The 19,322-nt window shown below is 48.4% G+C and overlaps 1 protein-coding gene across 1 annotated transcript in view; it reads right to left on the reverse strand.

Annotated features, from left to right (window-relative positions):
- Positions 1–3,265: 3,265 nt before the first annotated feature.
- Positions 3,266–19,322, reverse strand: part of PPP1R16B (protein phosphatase 1 regulatory subunit 16B) — a 117,748-nt gene continuing 101,691 nt past the window's right edge. The window contains exons 8-11 of the mRNA XM_032143344.2: positions 19,037–19,112; positions 18,143–18,272; positions 17,882–18,050; positions 3,266–8,141 (exon numbers count right to left, since the gene is read on the reverse strand). Coding sequence (XP_031999235.1) covers positions 7,632–8,141; positions 17,882–18,050; positions 18,143–18,272; positions 19,037–19,112 — 885 coding nt within the window. The 3' untranslated portion in view covers positions 3,266–7,631. The remainder of the gene's footprint in view (positions 8,142–17,881; positions 18,051–18,142; positions 18,273–19,036; positions 19,113–19,322) is intronic.

The raw sequence follows: 19,322 nt of genomic DNA on the forward strand, positions 1-19,322 counted from the left end.
GAGGCGGGGCGCAAGCCGCTACGGCTCCGCCCCCTGATGCGTTATTGGAGGCGATGCTGGGATTGCTAAACTGAATTTAAACTTGCAGGGGCGAGGCGGGCAGCAGAGCAGGGACAGAGCAGGGAGGGCCGAGCTCCTGGCCATCCCAGCGCGCCCCCTGCCGGCCGCCCCACGGCGCGGCCCTACAAGGCCGGTGACAGTCAGGCCTAGGCAATGAGGAGAGGCAGGTGCCAGACTCCCAGAGACTCTGGCCACGCTGCTCCTAGGCGCTCAGAGCTTTGGCATGGCCAAGGATATCGCCTTTATCACCTGCCTTTAACCATGTATTCATTCATTCAAAAAATACCGGCTCATCATATTAGGACTACTCCTTTGATTACACCCTCCGGTAGTCTTCTCTCATTTCATAGGTTTTTGCCTTGTAAAACCCCAACAAACCCTGGTTATACCCTACTTTCCACCTGCACCCCGGCAGCACTACAGGGCTGGAGAAAAAACAAAAAGGGCATAACCATGCTTACTGACTGGTCATGTTTTAAATTCATAATCCGTAAGACTGCATGCTAGGAGGCCGGGAGCAGTGGCTCATGCCTGTAATCCCAGCACTTTAGGAGGCCGAGGAGGGCGGATCACCTGAGATCAGGCGTTTGAGATCAGCCTGACCAACACAGTGAAACCCCGTCTCTACTAAAAATACAAAAATTAGCCGGGTGTCTAATAACCAGACCCTGGTTACTTGGTGTAACCCCAGATACTCGGGAGGCTGAGGCAGGAGAATCACTTGAACACGGGAGGGGAGGTTGCAGTGAGTCAAGATGGCACCACCGCACTCCAGCCTGGGCGACAAGACCGAAACTCCATCTAAAAACAAAACAAAACAAAACAAAAACAAAAAAACTGCCTGGTAGGCCACATTTCCCTCATTCTCTCTACCTTTTCCTCTCTGACAGCTTGCCTCCTATGTCACCGAGAACACAGAAGCAGTGAGAAGGGAACGTCCACGTGCACCCATCTAGTCTATCTTCCTGTCTGCATCTCTGCCCATATACTGGGCATTTATGAACTGCGCCTGTGCCCATCCAACACCAACCCCTCTGCCTGGGCACTTCCAGCCTCTCTACTACTCACCAGCATCGCTCTAGCAATCTTCTTCTTTCTCCTGGAACATCAGCTTCCCTCTTTACTGATTCATTTCTATCAGCCTACAAGCATGCTGAAATATTTTTCATCTTAAAACAACCCTCTCTTGACCCTACATTCCTCTAAAGCTCCCCATCTGTCTTCTTACTTTTGCAGCATAAAATCTCAGATGTGGCTGGCCATGGTGACTTGCACCTGTAATCCCAGCACTGTGGGAGGCCAAGGGAAGAGGATCACTTGAGCCCAGGAGTTTGAGACCAGCCTGGGCAACATAGTGAGACCATGTCTCTACAAAAAAATACAAAAGTTAACTGGGCATGGTGGTGCACCTGACTTTTAGTGCATGGCAGTGCTCATGGTGGTCCCAGCCACTAGGAAGGCTGAGGCAAGAGATCACTTAAGCCCAGGAGTTTGAGGCTGTAGTGAACTATGATCACACCACTGCACTCCAGCCTGGGTGACAGAGTAAGACTCTGTCTCAAAAAAAAAAAAAAAAGAAAAGAAAAAGAAACCCTTACACCAGTTGTCTATACCTGCTGTCTCCAGTTCCCTTCCAGCCCTCTTCAATCAGGCTAAAACCCCCACTGCTTTACCAAAACCTCTTGTCAGGTTCATCATGAGTTCCACAGAGCTAAATCCAACAGTCAATTTTCAGTCCTCATCCTTTTTATGTAAATGAAAAGTGGGTCATAAATGTGAGATGTTACCATTATTATTATTTAGCAGCCAACAACCTTTTTAAATGGATGAATGCCTGCTGCTGTTCGGACGCCTCTCCCTCTCTTCCCCTCCTCTCCCCATCCCCATCCCTTTGTGAAGTTTCTCAAGAATAAGTGTGGAGCCTTCCATGTGTCCCTGCTCTGGTATCCAGGACCCGGGAGGCTACAAGAGAGCACCTTCTTTTTTTTTTTTTGAGACAGAGTCTTCTCCTGTCGCCCAGGCTGGAGTGCAATGGCATGATCTCAGCTCACTGCAACCTCCACCTCCCGGGTTCAAATGATTCTCCTGCCTCAGCCTCCTGAGTAGCTGGGATTACAGGCTCATGCCACCACGCCTGGCTAATTTTCTGCATCTTTAGTAGGATGGGGGTTTCACCACGTTGGCCAGGCTGGTCTCGAACCACTGACGTTGTGATCCGACACCCTTTTCATCCTCTTTCAAGAAAAACACCAACAAAGTTCTGTGTGGGACAAGGACCAAGGACTGTGGTCTGAGGCTGTGCAACCACATAGCTTCTCTGTGCCTCTAACGCTTGAGGTAAAAAATGAGAATGGCCGGGGCCTTAGCTGCTGTATTGCTGTCATAAGGTGAAGTACTTTATAGTATTGTACTTCCCCACAATAAGCACACAAGGGGAAAGAGTGGAATGGGGCAGGGGGAAGAGGACAGGACACGTCAGTTCACTCCAAGAATGGGACAGAGGAAAGGGGCACCCTTGTTACATATAAATGTCATGAGAGGCCAGGCGCGGTGGCTCACGCCTATAATCCCAGCACTTTGGGAGCTCGAGGCGGGAGGATCACTTGAGGTCAGGAGTTGGAGATCAGCCTGGCCAACATGGTGAAACTCTGTCTCGACTAAAAATACAAAAAATTAGCTGGATATCATGGCGAGTGCCTGTAATCTCAGCTACTCGGGAGGCTGAGGCAGAATTGCTGGAACCCGGGAGACAGAAGTTGCAGTGAGCTGAGATCGCGCCACTGCACTCCAGCCTGGGTGAAAGAGTGAGGCTCCGTCTTTAAAAAAAAAAAAAAAAAAAAGATAAATAAATATCAGGAAAAACTTTGAAAATGTATGGAATAAATATATGCTACTACAGGGCCTCATGTTAATTTCAAAGAGCTTATTCGACAGAATGAAGGTCGTTCCCAACCACCCACCTTTTCTTGAATTCATCGGTTTTCACCATCTCCTAGTCTGAGGAGACATCTGCTCCAGGTCTGAGCCCCTAGAGCTCTCTCTATTTCAGGGTCCTCATGGGGAAGCCCTCTATGGGAAAGCGGTGGGGTAAGGGGGAAGAGACTAGGAGCCCTCACCCACCCTCTATTCTAGGAACCTCCTCTTTGTGAATTCAAGTCAGCACTGTTCAAGTGAGCTCACAGCAATAATCACTCACACTAGCAGGTGTTATTAAAAGGAATTTAATAATTTTAATTAAAAACTCTTAACAGCGAATTCCGTCACAGGCCTTGGCAGCTGGAAGCAACTCCAGGGACATGTGCCCCCTTTGGGATGTGGCTGAGCCACGGTTTTGGACCCGAGGCCCACCGGTGCTGCGTGGCAAGGGGCTACCTGGAAGTTACCTCAATACGATATCAAAGATCCGCGAAGATTTTTTTTTAAAAAAGTTTTAAATATATTAGACTCTCTTGATTGCCATTTTTACACAAAGCTGCTGATACAGTATACAGAGTTTTAACTTTTTTTCACATAAAATACATTTTTTTAAGTGTTCTCTGTACATCAGTGGCTTCTGGTCTGGTGAATTATTGCGGAGGGCTGGGGGTCTGCAGACTTTTCCTGGGTGTGCAGAGCCAGGCCCCGCACAGTGGCACTTGCAATGCCCATGGGAAGCAGCCCCTCTGGCCAACAAGAGAGACCTGTCGGGGAGAGGGCTATAGCTTCTGGCACAGGGGGTCACTTTTGCAGAGTCATCCACTGACCATTGGACCCTTTGCTCTTATGTGCCCTGGGGCAGGGGAGACCATCCCCAAGTTACAAATAGCAAGAGTTAAATACAGCCTTTCTGGGCATCTTAAAAGGAGCACCCTTCTTGAAAGTACCCCAGTATCCTGCTCTAGGAGAGAGAGCAGGTAGGTGAGAGAGCTCAGGATGGGAAGGTATTCGACACCAACAACCACAATGGTCTCATGTTATCACAAAGCCAGCAAACCAGTGGGGCAGGACAGGGGACACACCCTTGTTAACCTTTCTAAGCTCCTTGGAAATGGATCAAACAGTGCAGAGCAGTTTTATTTATGCTGTATATTTGATGGAGAATTCTATCCTGAAGTCTTCAGTAGCCCTGAGCCTAGAGTTTATTTGGCTTCCCTAAGCTACTTGCCAGAAACTCACAGTCTGGTGATAACCGCCAACTTTCAATTGTTTGGGGCATATGATGGTTAGCCACGCAGCACCTGCTTTGGAAGTGGTCTCCTTTAATCTAATGAGGAGCTGCCACAGGACCTGGGTCTCAGCAGGAGCTAGGCATCTGGTTGACTTTGCCTGGTTACTCCCAGCTCCCGAATCCACCCCTGCCATGGAGGGAGGCAGATTCCCAAGGAAAGGCTTTGATGCTGAAGGAAGCAGCAACTTTTCCTCCCATTATCCATTAGTGGGGTGAGGGGACTATGTAATAAATGAGCCACCATGAGCAAGAAACAATGACTTTAAAAACCTGAGATGCATTTGGCAGCAAATTGCAGAACAGTCTTCTAGACACTGATCTCAAGCTGCTATTATAGAGTCCCCCAAAGATGCTGGCTGAAGGCAGCTATCACTGAAAGTTCCAGATGCACCTGGATGATGCCTGCCTGGAACCCAAGATCCAGCATCTATACTTGGTGGCAAATGTTATCCAGGGGTGGCCATGACAGCTGTTCCCAGCTAAAGGAATTCAGACTGTAAGGATTCTAGGAGCTGAAAAGCAAAGGGTCGCTGGACCAAGATGCAGACATTTTGTGTCAGGTGACTTGAATGGGACTGCTGATGCCTGTGGTCCCCAAGGGGCGGAAACCACAAAGAACAGTTCTCCTGACTCTGTCTTATTCCTCCTTTATCCGCAGAACCTAACATAGAGGCTGGCCTGTTGCAGCTACTCAGTAAATTACGTGAGTGAATTAATGAATGACCGCGGCTCATTCATTGGAGGTTGGTCTCCAACTTGTCTCTCAACACCCAGGAGACCTACAGGGAAAGCTCCCCAGGGACTTAAAGCCCCGAGAGGGGATGGTTTATCCCTGGCTGAAAACATGAGCCAATGCTTGAGAGTCACCTGTGTGTGAAGTCGGCTCCTGTCAGGGAATCAGCTGGGATTCCCAGCCTTCTGGGTGCAGAGGAATAGCCCAGGAGGCAGGAGGCATGCGGAAAAGGAGGGAATGGCCTCAGGCGCTCAGTGGGTTGGGCAGTACGTGCCTTCAGTGTTTGGCCCCTGAGCAAAAAGATCGGAAAACCTGCACAGCTCTCTCCTGAGGAGCACGCAGCTTCCCTCAGAACTCCCTACCTTGTAGCTAAGGTCAGCTCACGAGGGATTTCAGCATCAGTCTGGGCTCATACTGTTTTACAGCCAATGGTATGTGTGTTTTAGATCATCCTGTCCTGTTCCAGCCACAGCCTGAGATGTTGAAGAGCCCACCCCAAATGGCAGGGTCATGGGAAGCATCTATGCACCTGTCTTCAGCCTCCTGGGCCGCCTCCACCCCTACTCTAGAATACATCTGTCCTGGCATTGGGGTGGAGGTGGCCTGATGCCGAGAACCTCTCCCCTTCCAGCAGCCACGGAGGGCACAGTCACTCCCATGGGCCCTCTACTTTCTGGTCCAGCCAGCTGCCCTGCTCCTGGGAAAGCATCACTCAGGCTCCCTGAAGTCCAGCTCCCTCTCTGGGTTATGGGGCCATGGGGGCCACAGTAGGGGGCTGAGAATGACAAAGAGCAGATCCCACGACTAAAGTTGTGGCACAAGGCGGGGATGGTCTTCCAGCCCCAAGCCCCTAGCCCAGGTGCCCCTCAGGGAAATTTTCTCATAGACTGAGAAAGAAGAGGGTTAAAAAGAACCCAGATCTGTTCCCCAAATTCAAATCTGGAACTAAGAGACCCCTTCAGAGCTCTAAGGAGGTAGTTTAAGGACAAATAAAAGGCGCACAGAGCAGGGGACAACCTGCAGCTTGTCGGTTACACCAAAAGGTTCTGGCTGAGCCTGTGGGCAGTGCCCATGCCAATGGGCAACTCCAAAGGGGGTCCTGGGAGAATCAGCAGTGAGGGGAGAACAGCCATTCACAGTCCTCCCTCCCCAGCACCAGGAAAGCTGGGACTATGAAACTGCAGAGCTGGGCAAGGCCTAACTCCAGCCCTACCATGGCTCTCCTGAATGCAGGATGGGATATTGACCACGTGCACCCTGGATTTGCAGACTTGGGGCATCACCACTCCTGCAAGTGCAGGCTGGGAGCCACTGGGCGAGGCAGGAACTCAAAAGGGCTGACTGGCAAATCTGTCTCACCAAGGATCTCCAAAAAGGCAAAAGCTGGGCCCAGGATCCTGAGCACTGACTCCGCACACATGACTGATGGGGGTGGATGGGGGTGGGAGGTGGAGGCAGGCTGGCCCCTAATTGCGTGCTCTGACAGCTCAGTCTGAGGAGGGCTGGCTGAGATGGGCTGGGCTGAAACAGTCTGGATATTTACAAAGACCCCAGGGTGCTGGGCTCTGTCGCTGTTAACTAGCGACTGTTTTTTGTTTTTTTTTTTTAATTAACTGGCCTCTCTCCCTGGAAAAGCATTCCAATGGAAGCTCCTCCCTTAGCTTCATTTTCCCAGCACCAGCCAGTAAAACCCAGTGACCGTGATACGATCCACAAAAAGAAGTGAATTCAGTTACCTCCCTCCCTCTAGGAGTTTTACAGACTAAAGGAATTTTTTAAATCAGATACACTTTTGTAAATACTGGCCTTGTCCCCCTCCCACACCCTTCTGCCTTTGACACTTCCATCCAAGAGGAAAACATGATTTGGTTGATTCCAGGAATGAAATTGCCTGGTTTTCCCCCTCCACCCCTGGAAAGTCACACAGCTGGCTCCCGGCATGGGCAGAAGTATGGCTCTCAACAAGGCTGTGGGGAGCAAGTCTGTGTCTATCTCATCTACCCATGTAGATTCCTGGCTCCCTCTGAACACAGCGAGGACTTCTCGCCCCTGTCAGGTGTGGCTGGTGGCTCAGACCTTGGGATGACTCTGAGCAGGACTATGGGTCTCAGCTTAGCAGGTCCCCTCCCCTGCTAAAGCCATGATGGCAGTGGTAATGAGACTCTGAGTCTTAACTTCCATCCTTTTGGGAATACCCCACAAATTCTAAGCCCCCTTGCTTCCCCTGAGCCCAGGTATGTCATTCCTACACACAATGATTGAGCTTGTGTGTGCGTGTATATGTGTGTGTGTGTTAATGTGACATGCATGTACTGATCCGGAGAAGCCTTTATACCAAGAATAGAGCTGGGATCTCAAGCCCACCCTCCCAAGATCAGACAGCAGAGTGAGCCAGGAGGCCACGACAGGCCTTGTGTCAGATGGCAGACGATGCAGCAGGAAGCAGAACCACGGGACGTGGGACATGGGATGCTATGGGCAGCCAGGTGAGGGCTGGGGTCTGAGTTCCTCTGAAAAGCAGAGCCCACCTCTCCCCAGCTGCCCTCTGACACCTCCCCAGCCAAGGCTGTTGGGCTGGCCTGGATTCCAGGAGCCCCTCCCCAGGCATCTCCCTCCTCCATCACACGGAGACTAGGAGATACGGCAACAGCCATGCACCTTCTCCTCCATCTCCTCTATGGGGGCCTTGAACTTTAAGAGTGGGGGATCTCCGCTGGTGACCGTGTAATATACCGAGGTCCCATTGCTGCTGTATGGTGAAGTTCTGCCTCCGATCAAGGGGGCCTTGCCTTCACTGCTACTCTCGCCCGTCCTGGCCATGCTGCTGCCCAGGTGGGTGCTAAGGAAGGGGTGGCTGAGCAGCTTGGCTGCAGCCCGCTGCCGCTTCAGCTCCAGAAGCGTCTGAGGACTCTGTTCCTTGTAGCTGCTCCAGGGCGGGGTGGCGTCGGCCACGCCAGGGTTGCCATAGGCCATGCTGTAGTCGGGCACCTCATGCACCTTCCAGACATCCCCGTTAGCCAGTGCATACTGGTAGGCACTGACCGGAGCCCGGAGGCCGTTCTCAACAGGCATGTCCAGTTCACCTCGTGGGATCTTGGTAGGAAATTCGGAGAGTAGCACGGGCTTCTCCAGCCTGGGGTTCTGCGAGTGAGAGGGACAACATTACCAGCTGGCTGGAAGATCTGAACCTACTATCCACCTGTCTCTCTGCTGAGGGTATTATTCTTTGGACTTTTCCTCTATCTGTTTTCTCTCCCTGGGTATTTGGGCCAGGTTTTTCCTTTGGGGAACCCCCAATCTATGAATTTTCGTAGAGTTGACTGATCCCTGGCCTTGCTCCAGGGCCCGGATCATGACCCAAGGCCTAGCCAGTCAACATATTTCACTACAGGGATTGGCCCAGGGGTGAGTTCTTAACTGAAATTGCCTCAGTGAAGCGACCCTGGGATTTTTGCTAGAACAATTGGGAAAGAGAAGTTTCTGTAGGAACTGTGGGTAGTAAGAATGAAGTAAGCTGAGGGCTGGGGAGATATTATGTTGAAAGGTCTGCTTGCAAGTGAAGTTGGCATGAAGAAAGGCTAACAGAGACTGCATCCCAATGACACATTTGAAGCCCAGGATCCTTCCAGGCCCAGACTTTTCAGTTGCACAAGCCAATAAATTCCTTGTGTGTTAGTCCATTTGAGTTGGGTTTTTCAGTCACTTGTAATCCTTCCTCTGTATTTGAAGCATATCTCACAAAGATTCTTACCCAGGGATCCTGTACACCTAATAATCCTTGGATAACAAGAGTTTGAAAAGTAGCTGCTTCCTAAAAACTATAAACTAAAAAAAAGATACATGCAACAACATTTAAAGCACAGCAAAAACTCACCATGAACAGGAAACAAGGTCAAAAGACACATGAAGAAACTAGGAAAATATTTTCAACATATATGACAGAAAAGAGACTAATTTTCTAAAAGTATAAAGAGCTCTTAAAAGTCCTTTTTTTTTTTGAGACGGAGTCTTGCTCTGTCTCTCAGGCTGGAGTGCAGTGGCGCACTCTCCGCTCACCGCAGCCTCTGCCTCCCGGGTTCAAACAATTCTCCTGCCTCAGCCTCCCGAGTAGCTGGGATTACAGGCACGCACCACCACACCCAGCTAATTTTTGTATTTTTGTAGAGATGGGGTTTCACCATGCTGGCCAGGCTGATCTTGAATTCCTGGCCTCAAGTGATCCACACTCCTCAGCTTCCCAAAGTGCTGAGATTGCAGGCATGAGCCACCGAGCCCAGCCAAAAGTCAATTTTTAAAGGCCTACCTACCTAATAAAAATAGTAGGCAGAGGATACTAATATGCAGCCCACAGCAAAATATATAGATATACATGGCATTGGAATAATATTCCTCCTCACTAATCGTTAATAATATAAAAATTAAAACAACAAAATACCACTTTTAGATATCACATTGACAAATACGTTTAAAGTGTGTTATTACTCGGTGTTGGCAGGGATATGGGGAAATAAGTGAGAATGTAAATTGCTACAGTCTCTTTGGTGGACAGTTTTGCATCATCCTTCAGTGATATTTTTTTCTTTTTTTCCTTTCTTCTCTCCCCAGCTCTTCAGTAAAAAATAGAAACAATAATAATGATAAAAATTTTTAGAAAGGATTGTATACTTTGCACCAGCAAGCCCATTTCACAGATTTTCTCTCTCATTAGTGCAAAGCCTGAAAGTCATCACTGGGCAAGCAGGAAATTGTGGCCAGTACTTCTACTGGCATGCTCTGTAGCTGGTAAAAAGAATGAAGGAAGTCTCCACGAGCTGGCAAGGAAAGATGTCCAAGATATGTATATATATACAATCTAGTTTATAATCTAGTTTTCTAACATATATATATAACATACATACATCTAACATATATGTTATGTATATATGGTAACATGTGATAAGGCAAAGAACACTTTCCATAGTAAGTTTCCATTTATGAGTGTGTATTTCTTCGCTTTCTCCTTTTAGAGTCAGGGCCTCACTATGTTGCACAGGCTGGTCTTGAACTCCTGGTCTCAAGTGATCCTCCCACCTCAGCTTCCCAAAGCCCTGGGATTACAGGCATGAGCCACCAAGTCCAACCTTTTTTTGTTTTTAATGGCTCCTTCTGAACTATGCAGGCAGACTGATGCCATGTCATGGAGAGACCATTTCTTGGTGGTCCTAGTCAGTGCTTCTCAAACTTTAATGTGTATGTGAGTTGCCCTAGGGATATTGTTAAAATCCATATTCTGATTCAATAGGTCTGGGTTGGGGCCTGCAATTCGGTACTTCTAAGAATTTCCTGCTGATGTTTAGAGTGGCAAAGATCTGAGACACTGATCCCATCTTGGATGCACATTGGCATCATCTAGACAGTTAAAAAAACATATGTACAGGCCGAGCGTGGTGACTCACGCTTATAATCCCAGCACTTTGGGAGGCTGAGGTGGACAGATCACTTGAGGTCAGGAGTTCGAGACCTGCCTGGCCAACATGGTGAAACCTTGTCTCTACTAAAAGAAAAACACAAAAATTAGACAGGCGCGGTGACGCATGCCTCTAATCGCAACTACTCAGGAGGCTGAGGCAGGATAATTGTTTGAACCAGGAGGCAGAGGTTGCAGTGAACCGAGATTGCACAACTGCACTCCAGCCTGGGCAACAGAGTGAGACTCCGTCTCAAAAAAAACCATATAGAACACCAATCTGAAAGCATCACATATTATATAATTCCAAGTATATAACATTTCGGAAAAGCAAGACTATGAAAACAGTAGAAGATCAGTGATTGCTAGAGTTTGGGGAGGAAGCGTAAGTAGAATACCAGGGCTGTTTAGTGGGACAGCCCTGGTCTCTTTTACCAGTTGTTCACAATCTCAACCGTCTAATATAACCACCTAAACCAAGTGGCGAGAGCATTCTGTGTGACACTATCATGACGGACACATGACATTATGCATTTGTCAAAACCCATAGGAGTTACAACACAAAGAGCAAACCCGATGTAAACCATGGGCTTTAGTTCATAATAATGTATCAATATTGGCTCATCAGTGATAACATATGTACCACACTAATGCGAGTTGTTAATAACAGGGGAAACCAGGGTGGAGGGGGGTGTATATGGGAAATATCTGTACTTTCCACTCATTTTTCTAGAGTTCTAAAACTGCTCGAAAAAAAAATCTATTAGTTTAAAAAGAAAAAAATCCCTGCTGGGTGCAGTGGCTCATGCCTGTAATCCCAGCACTTTGGTAGGCTGAGGTGGGAGGATGGCTTCAGCCTAAGAGTTGGAGACCAGCCTGGGCAACATAGTGAGACCTCATCACTACAAAAATATTTAAAAATTAGCTGGGCATGGTGGTGCATGCCTGTGGCTCAGCTACGTGGGAGGCTGGGCAGGAGGATCACTTGAGCCCAGGAGGGTGAGGCTGCAGTGAGCCATGTTTGCACCACTGCAGTCTAACCTGAGTGACAGAATAAGACCCTGTCTCAACAAAACAAAACAAAACAAAACAAAACCCACCTATATCCACCTCCAGTGTCAGAAATCAGAGCATTGAAGGAAGAGGAATTAACTCCAGCCTCAAGCATGCGGGTTAGATGAAAGAGGTTTTCTCATGATGCAGGGAACTTCTAAATGTATTTATCTGCCTAATGCTTAATAAGGTACAAGTTATGGGCTGAGTTCTATATAAATAAGAACACAATTGACCCTAGAACACCCTTTGCGGTAGGCGCCATCATCTTGGCAATGTTGAACTGAGGTACTGGAAAACAGGAAGGTTAAACAAAACCCCCACCTTTTGTGTTCTGGGGAATGGCTGACTGCACAGAATCACCCTTCCCCATAGGATTTCCAGAACGCTCAGATGATCCCTCCTTTTCCTAGGACAACCCAAACACAGTCCCCCAAATTCTCATTCTTTTTCTCTGAAATGATTAGCTAAACTGTCAATTTATCAACTGAAATTAAGGCTTGCTAAATGATTTTTTTTTTTTTTTGAGATAGAGTCTCACTCTGTTGCCCAGGCTGGAGTGCAGTGGTGCAATCTTGGCTCACTGCAACCTCTGCCTCCCAGGTTCAAGTGATTCTCCTGCCTCAGCCTCCCAAGTAGCTGGCATTACAGGCACCTGCCACCACACCTGGCTATTTTAGGTAGCAACAGGGTTTCACCATGTTGGCCAGGCTGGTCTCGAACTCCTGACCTCAGATGATCCACCTGCCTGGGCCTCTCAAAGTGCTGAGACTACAGGCATGAGCCGCCACGTCCAGCGGTAAATGATTTAACCAAATTTTAGTTAAGCTGCTCCCCTCCCTACAGGGTCCTGGACTTTGACTCACCCTGAGGGTAAACAAGCACTGCAATGCAGAAAAACTCTCCTGAAGACCCTTCTGGAAATGGGCTGACCACGGGACACACATTCCTGGTCAACTGTCCAATTACACCACCTGCTCGTCCCACTCCCAACCCTCAGTCCTTGCAGCCTCTGTCTTCCTCCCTAGGAAACAAACTCCTTTCTCCCTGACCTCCGAGATCTTGCCAATTCTGTGGTCGAAGCATTCTACTTACTGCTGCAATCACTTCAAAAACCATTTCTCTTTAGCTTTAAAACACAACGACATGGCCGGGCACAGTGGCTCATGCCTGTAATCCCAGCACTTCGGGAGGTCGAGGCGGGTGGATCACGAGGTCAAGGGATCAAGACCATCCTGGACAGCATGGTGAAACCCCGTCTCTACTAAAAATACAAAAATTAGCTAGGCATGGTGGCGTGCACCTGTAGTTCCAGCTACTCAGGAGGCTAAGGCAGGAGAATCGCTTGAACCTGGGAGGCAGAGGTTGCAGTGAGCCAAGATTGAGCCACTGCACTCCAGCCTGGCGACAGAGCAAGACTCCATCTAAAAAAAAAAAAAAAACACCAATGACAAATATATACAATGCCGAGGTCCCAACTCCTGAGATTCTCATTTAGTCTGTCTGTACTGCTACTTAAACATCAGATTAAAAAACATGGGGCACGGTGGCTCATGCCCGTAATCCCAGCACTCCGGGAGGCGAAGGCAGGCGGATCACTTAAGGTCAGGAGTTTGAGACCAGCCTGGCCAACATGGGGAAACCCCATCTCTACCAAAAAACACAAAAATTAGCCGGGCGTGGTGGCGGGTGCCTGTAGTCCCAGCTAATCAGGAGGCTGAGGTGGGAGAATTGCCTGAATCTGGGAGGCAGAGGCTATAGTGAACCAAGATTGCACCACTGCACTCCAGTCCAGCATGGGCAACAGAGTGAGACCTTGTTTCAGAGGAAAAAAACAAAAACAAAAACAAAAAACAGTGAACCAAAGTCAGCCTTGAAGGCTAACAGGGCACAGCCTTGGAAGAAATGTGATTTGGGGGTCAGGCTGAACAAATTATTCCTCAAATAAGTGGTTCTGAAATTCTTGTGTGCAGCAGTATCGCCACATCTGGGGTGGGTCCTGAGAATCTACATTTATTTATTTATTTATTTATTTATTTATTTATTTATTTATTTATTTTTTAGAGACCAGGCCTCATTCTGTCACCCAGGCTGGAGTTCAGTGGTGCTATCATAGCTCACTGCAGCCTCGAATTCCTTGACTCAAGCAATCCTCCTGCCTCAGCCTCACAAGACCTAAGACTACAGGTACACACCACCACACCCAGCTAATTGTTTTGTTTTTTTTTTTTGGTGGGGGGTAGAGATAGGGTCTTGCCATGTTATCCAGTAACTCCTAGGCACAGGAGATCCTCCCACCTCAGCCTCCCTCAGTTTTGGGATTACAGGATTTGTGAGCCACAGTGCCCAGCCAAAGTCTGCATTTCTAACAAGTTCCCAGGTGATGCTGATGTTGCCGGTCCAGGGACCATGCTTTGAGAATTCCCACCTTAACATGGTGAAACCCCATCTCTACTAAAACACAAAAATTAGCTGGGCATGGTGGCAGGTGCCTGTAATCTCAGCTACTCGGGAGGCTGAGACAGGAGAATCACTTGAACACGGGAGGCGGAGATTGCAGTGAGCCGAGATGGCGCCATTGCACTCCAGACTGGGCAACAAGAGTGAAACTCTGTATCAAAAAAAAAAAAAAGACTGACTATACCAAGGGTTGGCAAGAAACACTCTGCCATGGGAAAGCAGACAGGTACAAGGCACCTTGGAAAACTGCTTGGTAGTATCCACTAAAGCTAAACATATGCCTACCCGTGACTCCCACTGCTTTCCTGGGTATATTCCCAACACAAAATAGTGCTTATGTCCACCAAAAGACATGTACAAAAATGTTTATAGCAGATTTATTCACAGGAGCCAGAAACAAGAAACCCAAATGTCCACCAAAAGGAGAATGGAGGCCAGGAGCAGTGGCTCATCCCTGTAATACCAACACTTTGGGAGGCCGAGGAGGGTGGATTGTTTGAGGTCAGGAATTCAAGACCAGCCTGGCCAATATGGTGAAACCCCGTCTCTACTAAAAATACAAAAATTAGCCGGGCATGGTGGCACGCACCTGTAATCCCAGCTACTCAGGAGGCTGAGGTAGGAGAATCGCTTGAACCTGGGAGGCAGAGGTTGTAGTGAGCCAAGAGCATGCCACTGCACTCTAGCTTGGGTGACAAAGCAACGCTCTGTCTCAATTAAAAAAAAAAAAGGAGCATGGATATGTAAATTTTAATATTCAAACAATTGAATTCTAGAAAGCAATAAAAAAGAATGAGGCAGCCGGGCGTGGTGGCTCACGTCTGTAATCCCAGCACTTTGGGAGACTGAGGCGGGTGGATCACAAGGTCAGGAGATCGAGACCATCTGGCTAACACGGTGAAACCCTGTCTCTACTGAAAATACAAAAAATTAGCTGGGTGTGATGGCAGGCACCTATAGTCCCAGCTTCTAGGGAGGCTGAGGCAGGAGAATGGCATGAATCTGGGAGGTGGAGGTTGCAGCGAGCCAAGATCGTGCCAATGCACTCCAGCCTGGGCAACATAGCAAGATCCCATCTCTAAAAAATTTTGTTTTGTTTTGTTTTGAGACAGAGTCTTTCTCTGTCCCCAGGCTGGAGTGCAGTGGCTCTATCTTGGCTCACTGCAAACTCTACCTCCCGGGTTCAAGTGATTCTCCTGCCTCAGCCTCCTGAGTAGCTGGGACTACAGGCGTGCGCCACCACGCCCAGCTAATTTTTGTATTTTTAGTAGAGATGGGGTTTCACCATGTGGCTAGGATGGTCTCGATCTCTTGACCTCGTGATCCACCCACCTCGGCCTCCCAAAGTGCTGGGATTACAGGCATGAGCCACGGCACCTGACCAAAAAAAATTATTTTTAATTAGCCAGGCATGGTGGTGCATGCCTATAGTCCCAGCTACCCAAGGGGCTGAGGTGGAAGGATCGCTTGATCCCAAGAAGTCAAGGCTGCAGTGAGCTAGGATCACACCACTGCACTCCAGCCCAGGCAACAGAGTGAACTCCTGTCTCAAAAAAAAAAAAAAAAAAGAACTACTGCTATATGCCACAACGTGGGTGACTCTCACAGATGTAAAAAAAGCCAGACACAAAAGAAACAACAGGGTCATTCATATGCATATACAAAATTAATCTTTAGAACTCAAAGTTAAATAGTGACTACATTTGGAGTGGGGGAAAGGACGGAGAGAGAACATGGATGATGAAAAGGCTCTATGAATTCATCTAAGTGTGTACATTTGTAAAAGGTTGTTGAAAATCTCATTTAAGATTTGTCTACTTGGCCAGGCATGGTGGCTCACACCTGTAAGCCCAGCACTTTGGGAGGTCCAAGTGGGTAAGGATTGCTTGAGGTCACAACTTCAACACCAGCCTGGCCAACATGGTGAAACCCCATCTGTACTAAAAACACAAAAATCCACCAGGTGTCATGGCGGGCACTAGTAATCCCAACTACTCAGGAGGCTGAGGTGAGAGGATTGCTTGAACCTGGGAGCAGAGGTTGCAGTGAGCTGAAATCACACCACTGCACTCCAGCCTGGGTAATGGAGTGAGGCTCCATATCACAAAAAAGTAAAAGAATAAAAAAAGATTTGTCTGCTTTACCATACTTAAGTTATACCACAATCACAAAGGAAAAATAAATAAAGCACAACTGGGAGACATCTGAAATGTGATTTGATATTGATCTACATCTCTTTTCTCACCAATCCTCAGACTAAGGGGCCAGGCAGAACAAAGCTTCCCTACATGCCCTCTCCATCACCAGCTGGTGGCTTTGATGTGGCCTCCCCTTGGGCAGGCACCTTCACGCCTCCTGGTGAGACAGGCAGTAGGTGACCTCACTGTTCATGCTGGGAAGCAGGGTCCCTCTGAGACACATGGGCATGCTCAGTAGTTAATCAATTTCATCCCACCAAGGCTAAACTCTCTAGGCATGTTTTGATCTGTTCATCGTGTGGTGGAAGAACGAAAATGGCAGACCACCTCCAGTATAGTTAGCTTCTCCCTTGTTCTCAGCAATTCCACTCCAGCCCCAAACTTGTTCACTCCACTCAGCAAGAAAGCAGCCATGCTGAGTGAGTATGTTGGTTCTGGGTCAAGTAGTGTCCCTCAAAAATTCATGTCTACCTGGAATCTCTGAATGTGACTTTATCTGGAAATAGGTATTTGCAGGTGTAATAAATTAAATTAAGATTAGGTCATACTGGATTGGCATGGGCTCCAATCCAATGACTGGTGTCCTTATAAGAGGAAAAAACAGGCTAGGTATGGTGGCTCGAACCTGTAATCTCAGTACTTTGGGAAGCCAAGGTGGGAGGATTGCTTGAGGCTAAGTTTGAGTCCAGCCTGGGCAACACAGCAAGACCTCATCTCTACAAGAAATTTAAAAATTAGCCAGTCGTGATGGCCCCCACCTATAGTCCCAGCTACTTGAGAGGCTGAGGTGGGAGGATAGCTTAAGCCCATGAGCTGGAGTCTTCAGTGATCTATAATCATGCCACTGCACTCCAGCCTGAGTGACAGAGCAAGACCCTGTCTCAAAAAAAATCCAATAAAATAAAAATACAAAAAGAAAACACACACACACACATAGAAAAAGGTCATGTGGAGATAGAAGCAGAGACTAGAATCGTTGCTAGCAAGAGCCAAAGAACGCCTGAGCCACCAGAAGCTCGCAGAGGCATGGAACAGAATCCCCTTGAGAGCCCCCAGAGGGAACCAATGCTGGTGTCACCTCGATTTTAGACTTCTGGCCTTCAGAACTGAGAGAGAATAAATTTCCACCATGTTAAGCCATCCAGTTTGTGATAATTTCTTAAAGCAGCCATCAGAAATGAATGTGTGTCCCCTAAGGAAAGCAGCTTAAAGCTTAAAGGACCATTGGCTGCTACAGGAGCAGGCTTCTCAGAGGTCCTAATAGGATTCTACTCCATTTTTCAAAAAGCATGTTCTGATAAACACAATTCTCAATATCTTGTTATATTTCCTGAAAAAGAAGTTGTAGCACCATCAGCTCCTGGGTGACTGCCCTACTGAAGCTCTTTTCTAGGAAGTCCACTGCTAGGTGTGCTGGAGCACAGCTAGGCGCATAGCGGACACACACCCCCTGTCAATTAGGAGACCCACCTGTGTGCCAAAGCACCCAGCTCAGTCTCTAACACGCTCCCTGATCACCTCCTTAGCTACAGCAGCCACCACCATCAGACTGAATCTGCTGGTTTAACTACAGTAGCCATCACCATCAGACTGGATATGCTAGTTTAAGGGCAGTGCCTGGCTACTTCCCTCTGAAGGCTCTCAGTTGAAGGCAAGGCCAGGCTGGACCCTGTTCTCCTCCCATTGCAGTGACTGACACTAGGGCAGGGCGTGAGGCCACTCACAGGGTCCTTATTCTCTTGGTCTGTCCTGGTCTCCCTGATGTCCCCGTTGTAGGTGGAGGTCCGCTGATCCTCGGCTGCACTCCGCTGCTGCCACAGGATGGCCTCTCCCTCATACTCCTTCCTATACAGGTTGGTCCTGTCCGACAGGCTGGCTCGCCGCACCACCTTCCTGAGAGGACAAAGTGGGTGCTGGAGGCTGCACCCAGGCGCCACAGGCAGGAGCACGCACAGGGACCCCTGGCTGCCCTGCCCCGGACTCACCCACGGCTGCCTGCGCTGGATGTCCTCCGGCTCAAGGATGACTTGTGCCTCAGCTGTGACTTCATGATCACATCATGCTTGTGTTTTAGCTCCAGCAGCAGGACCTTGAACTCTTCCTCCTCGCACAGGTCTGAAGGGGCAGAGGAGTCTGTTGTGGGGGACGGGGCCAGGACCTGTGGCGCAAGAGGGTGCTCCAGACCAGAGGAGCTGCCACCCCAACCCACTGAAAACTCCAAGCATCTTTTGGGGCATGCAGCGAGGGAAGAAAACAATGCCAGCCAAAGTTCCTGGGCTGCAACCCAAACCTTAGAGGATTATAAGAATGGGAAACCCAGGTTCTGGGCACAGTCACAATTCCTAAGGTTCCCAGCTATGACCAAGGGATTCATGTTCCTCTTTGATAGTTTCCAAGAAGAGTCCTCAAGTCTTCACTGATATGAGAAGTAGTGAGGGAAACAAGAAGGTACCCCACATAGCCCAAGCAATAAATTATGCAAAGATGCTAAGAAAGCTACATACTCCCATCTATTCTACCTAACTCCTTCATCCATCTATCTACCTATTGCTGACTGAGCCATCTATTCATAGATTCATCCTTTACCCACTCATCCACTTATTCTTCTATCTATCCATTCATCCATCCACCCACCCACCCATCCATTCAACCAGACTTCATAATATCTACCCATCTACCCCTCTCATCCATCCATTCATCCATTTATCCATCTATCCATTCATCTGTCCATTCATCTACCATCCATTAATTAATCCATCTATCTATCTACACACCAATCCATCAATCTATACAACCATATATTTATCTATTTCTCCCTCTACCCATCAAAACATTGATAACTACCTATTTGTGCACACCAGCTGCTGTGCTGGACTTACCTATTGGCATCTCATCCATGGATGTCCTTGCACTGAGACTAGCTCCATGGGACACCAATAGCTCTGCCATCTGCATCTGAAACACAGGAAGAAGCTCATGTGTCCCCCTGCCCACAGCTCAGAAAGCCTAGGAGGTAGAGAGAGTGCCCAAGGCCTCTTAGGATGTGACCCAAAGAATGGTGGGACAAAGTTGATTTCCAGGGAAGGCCTGCACACTAGATCCATGGGGGGAATCCAGACAGAGGCAATGAGCTCAGCATCTCCTCCACATGCCTGGGCCACACCA

This window comes from Hylobates moloch, unplaced genomic scaffold, assembly GCF_009828535.3.
Source record: "Hylobates moloch isolate HMO894 unplaced genomic scaffold, HMol_V3 SCAFFOLD_21, whole genome shotgun sequence".
Taxonomy (NCBI): domain Eukaryota; kingdom Metazoa; phylum Chordata; class Mammalia; order Primates; family Hylobatidae; genus Hylobates; species Hylobates moloch.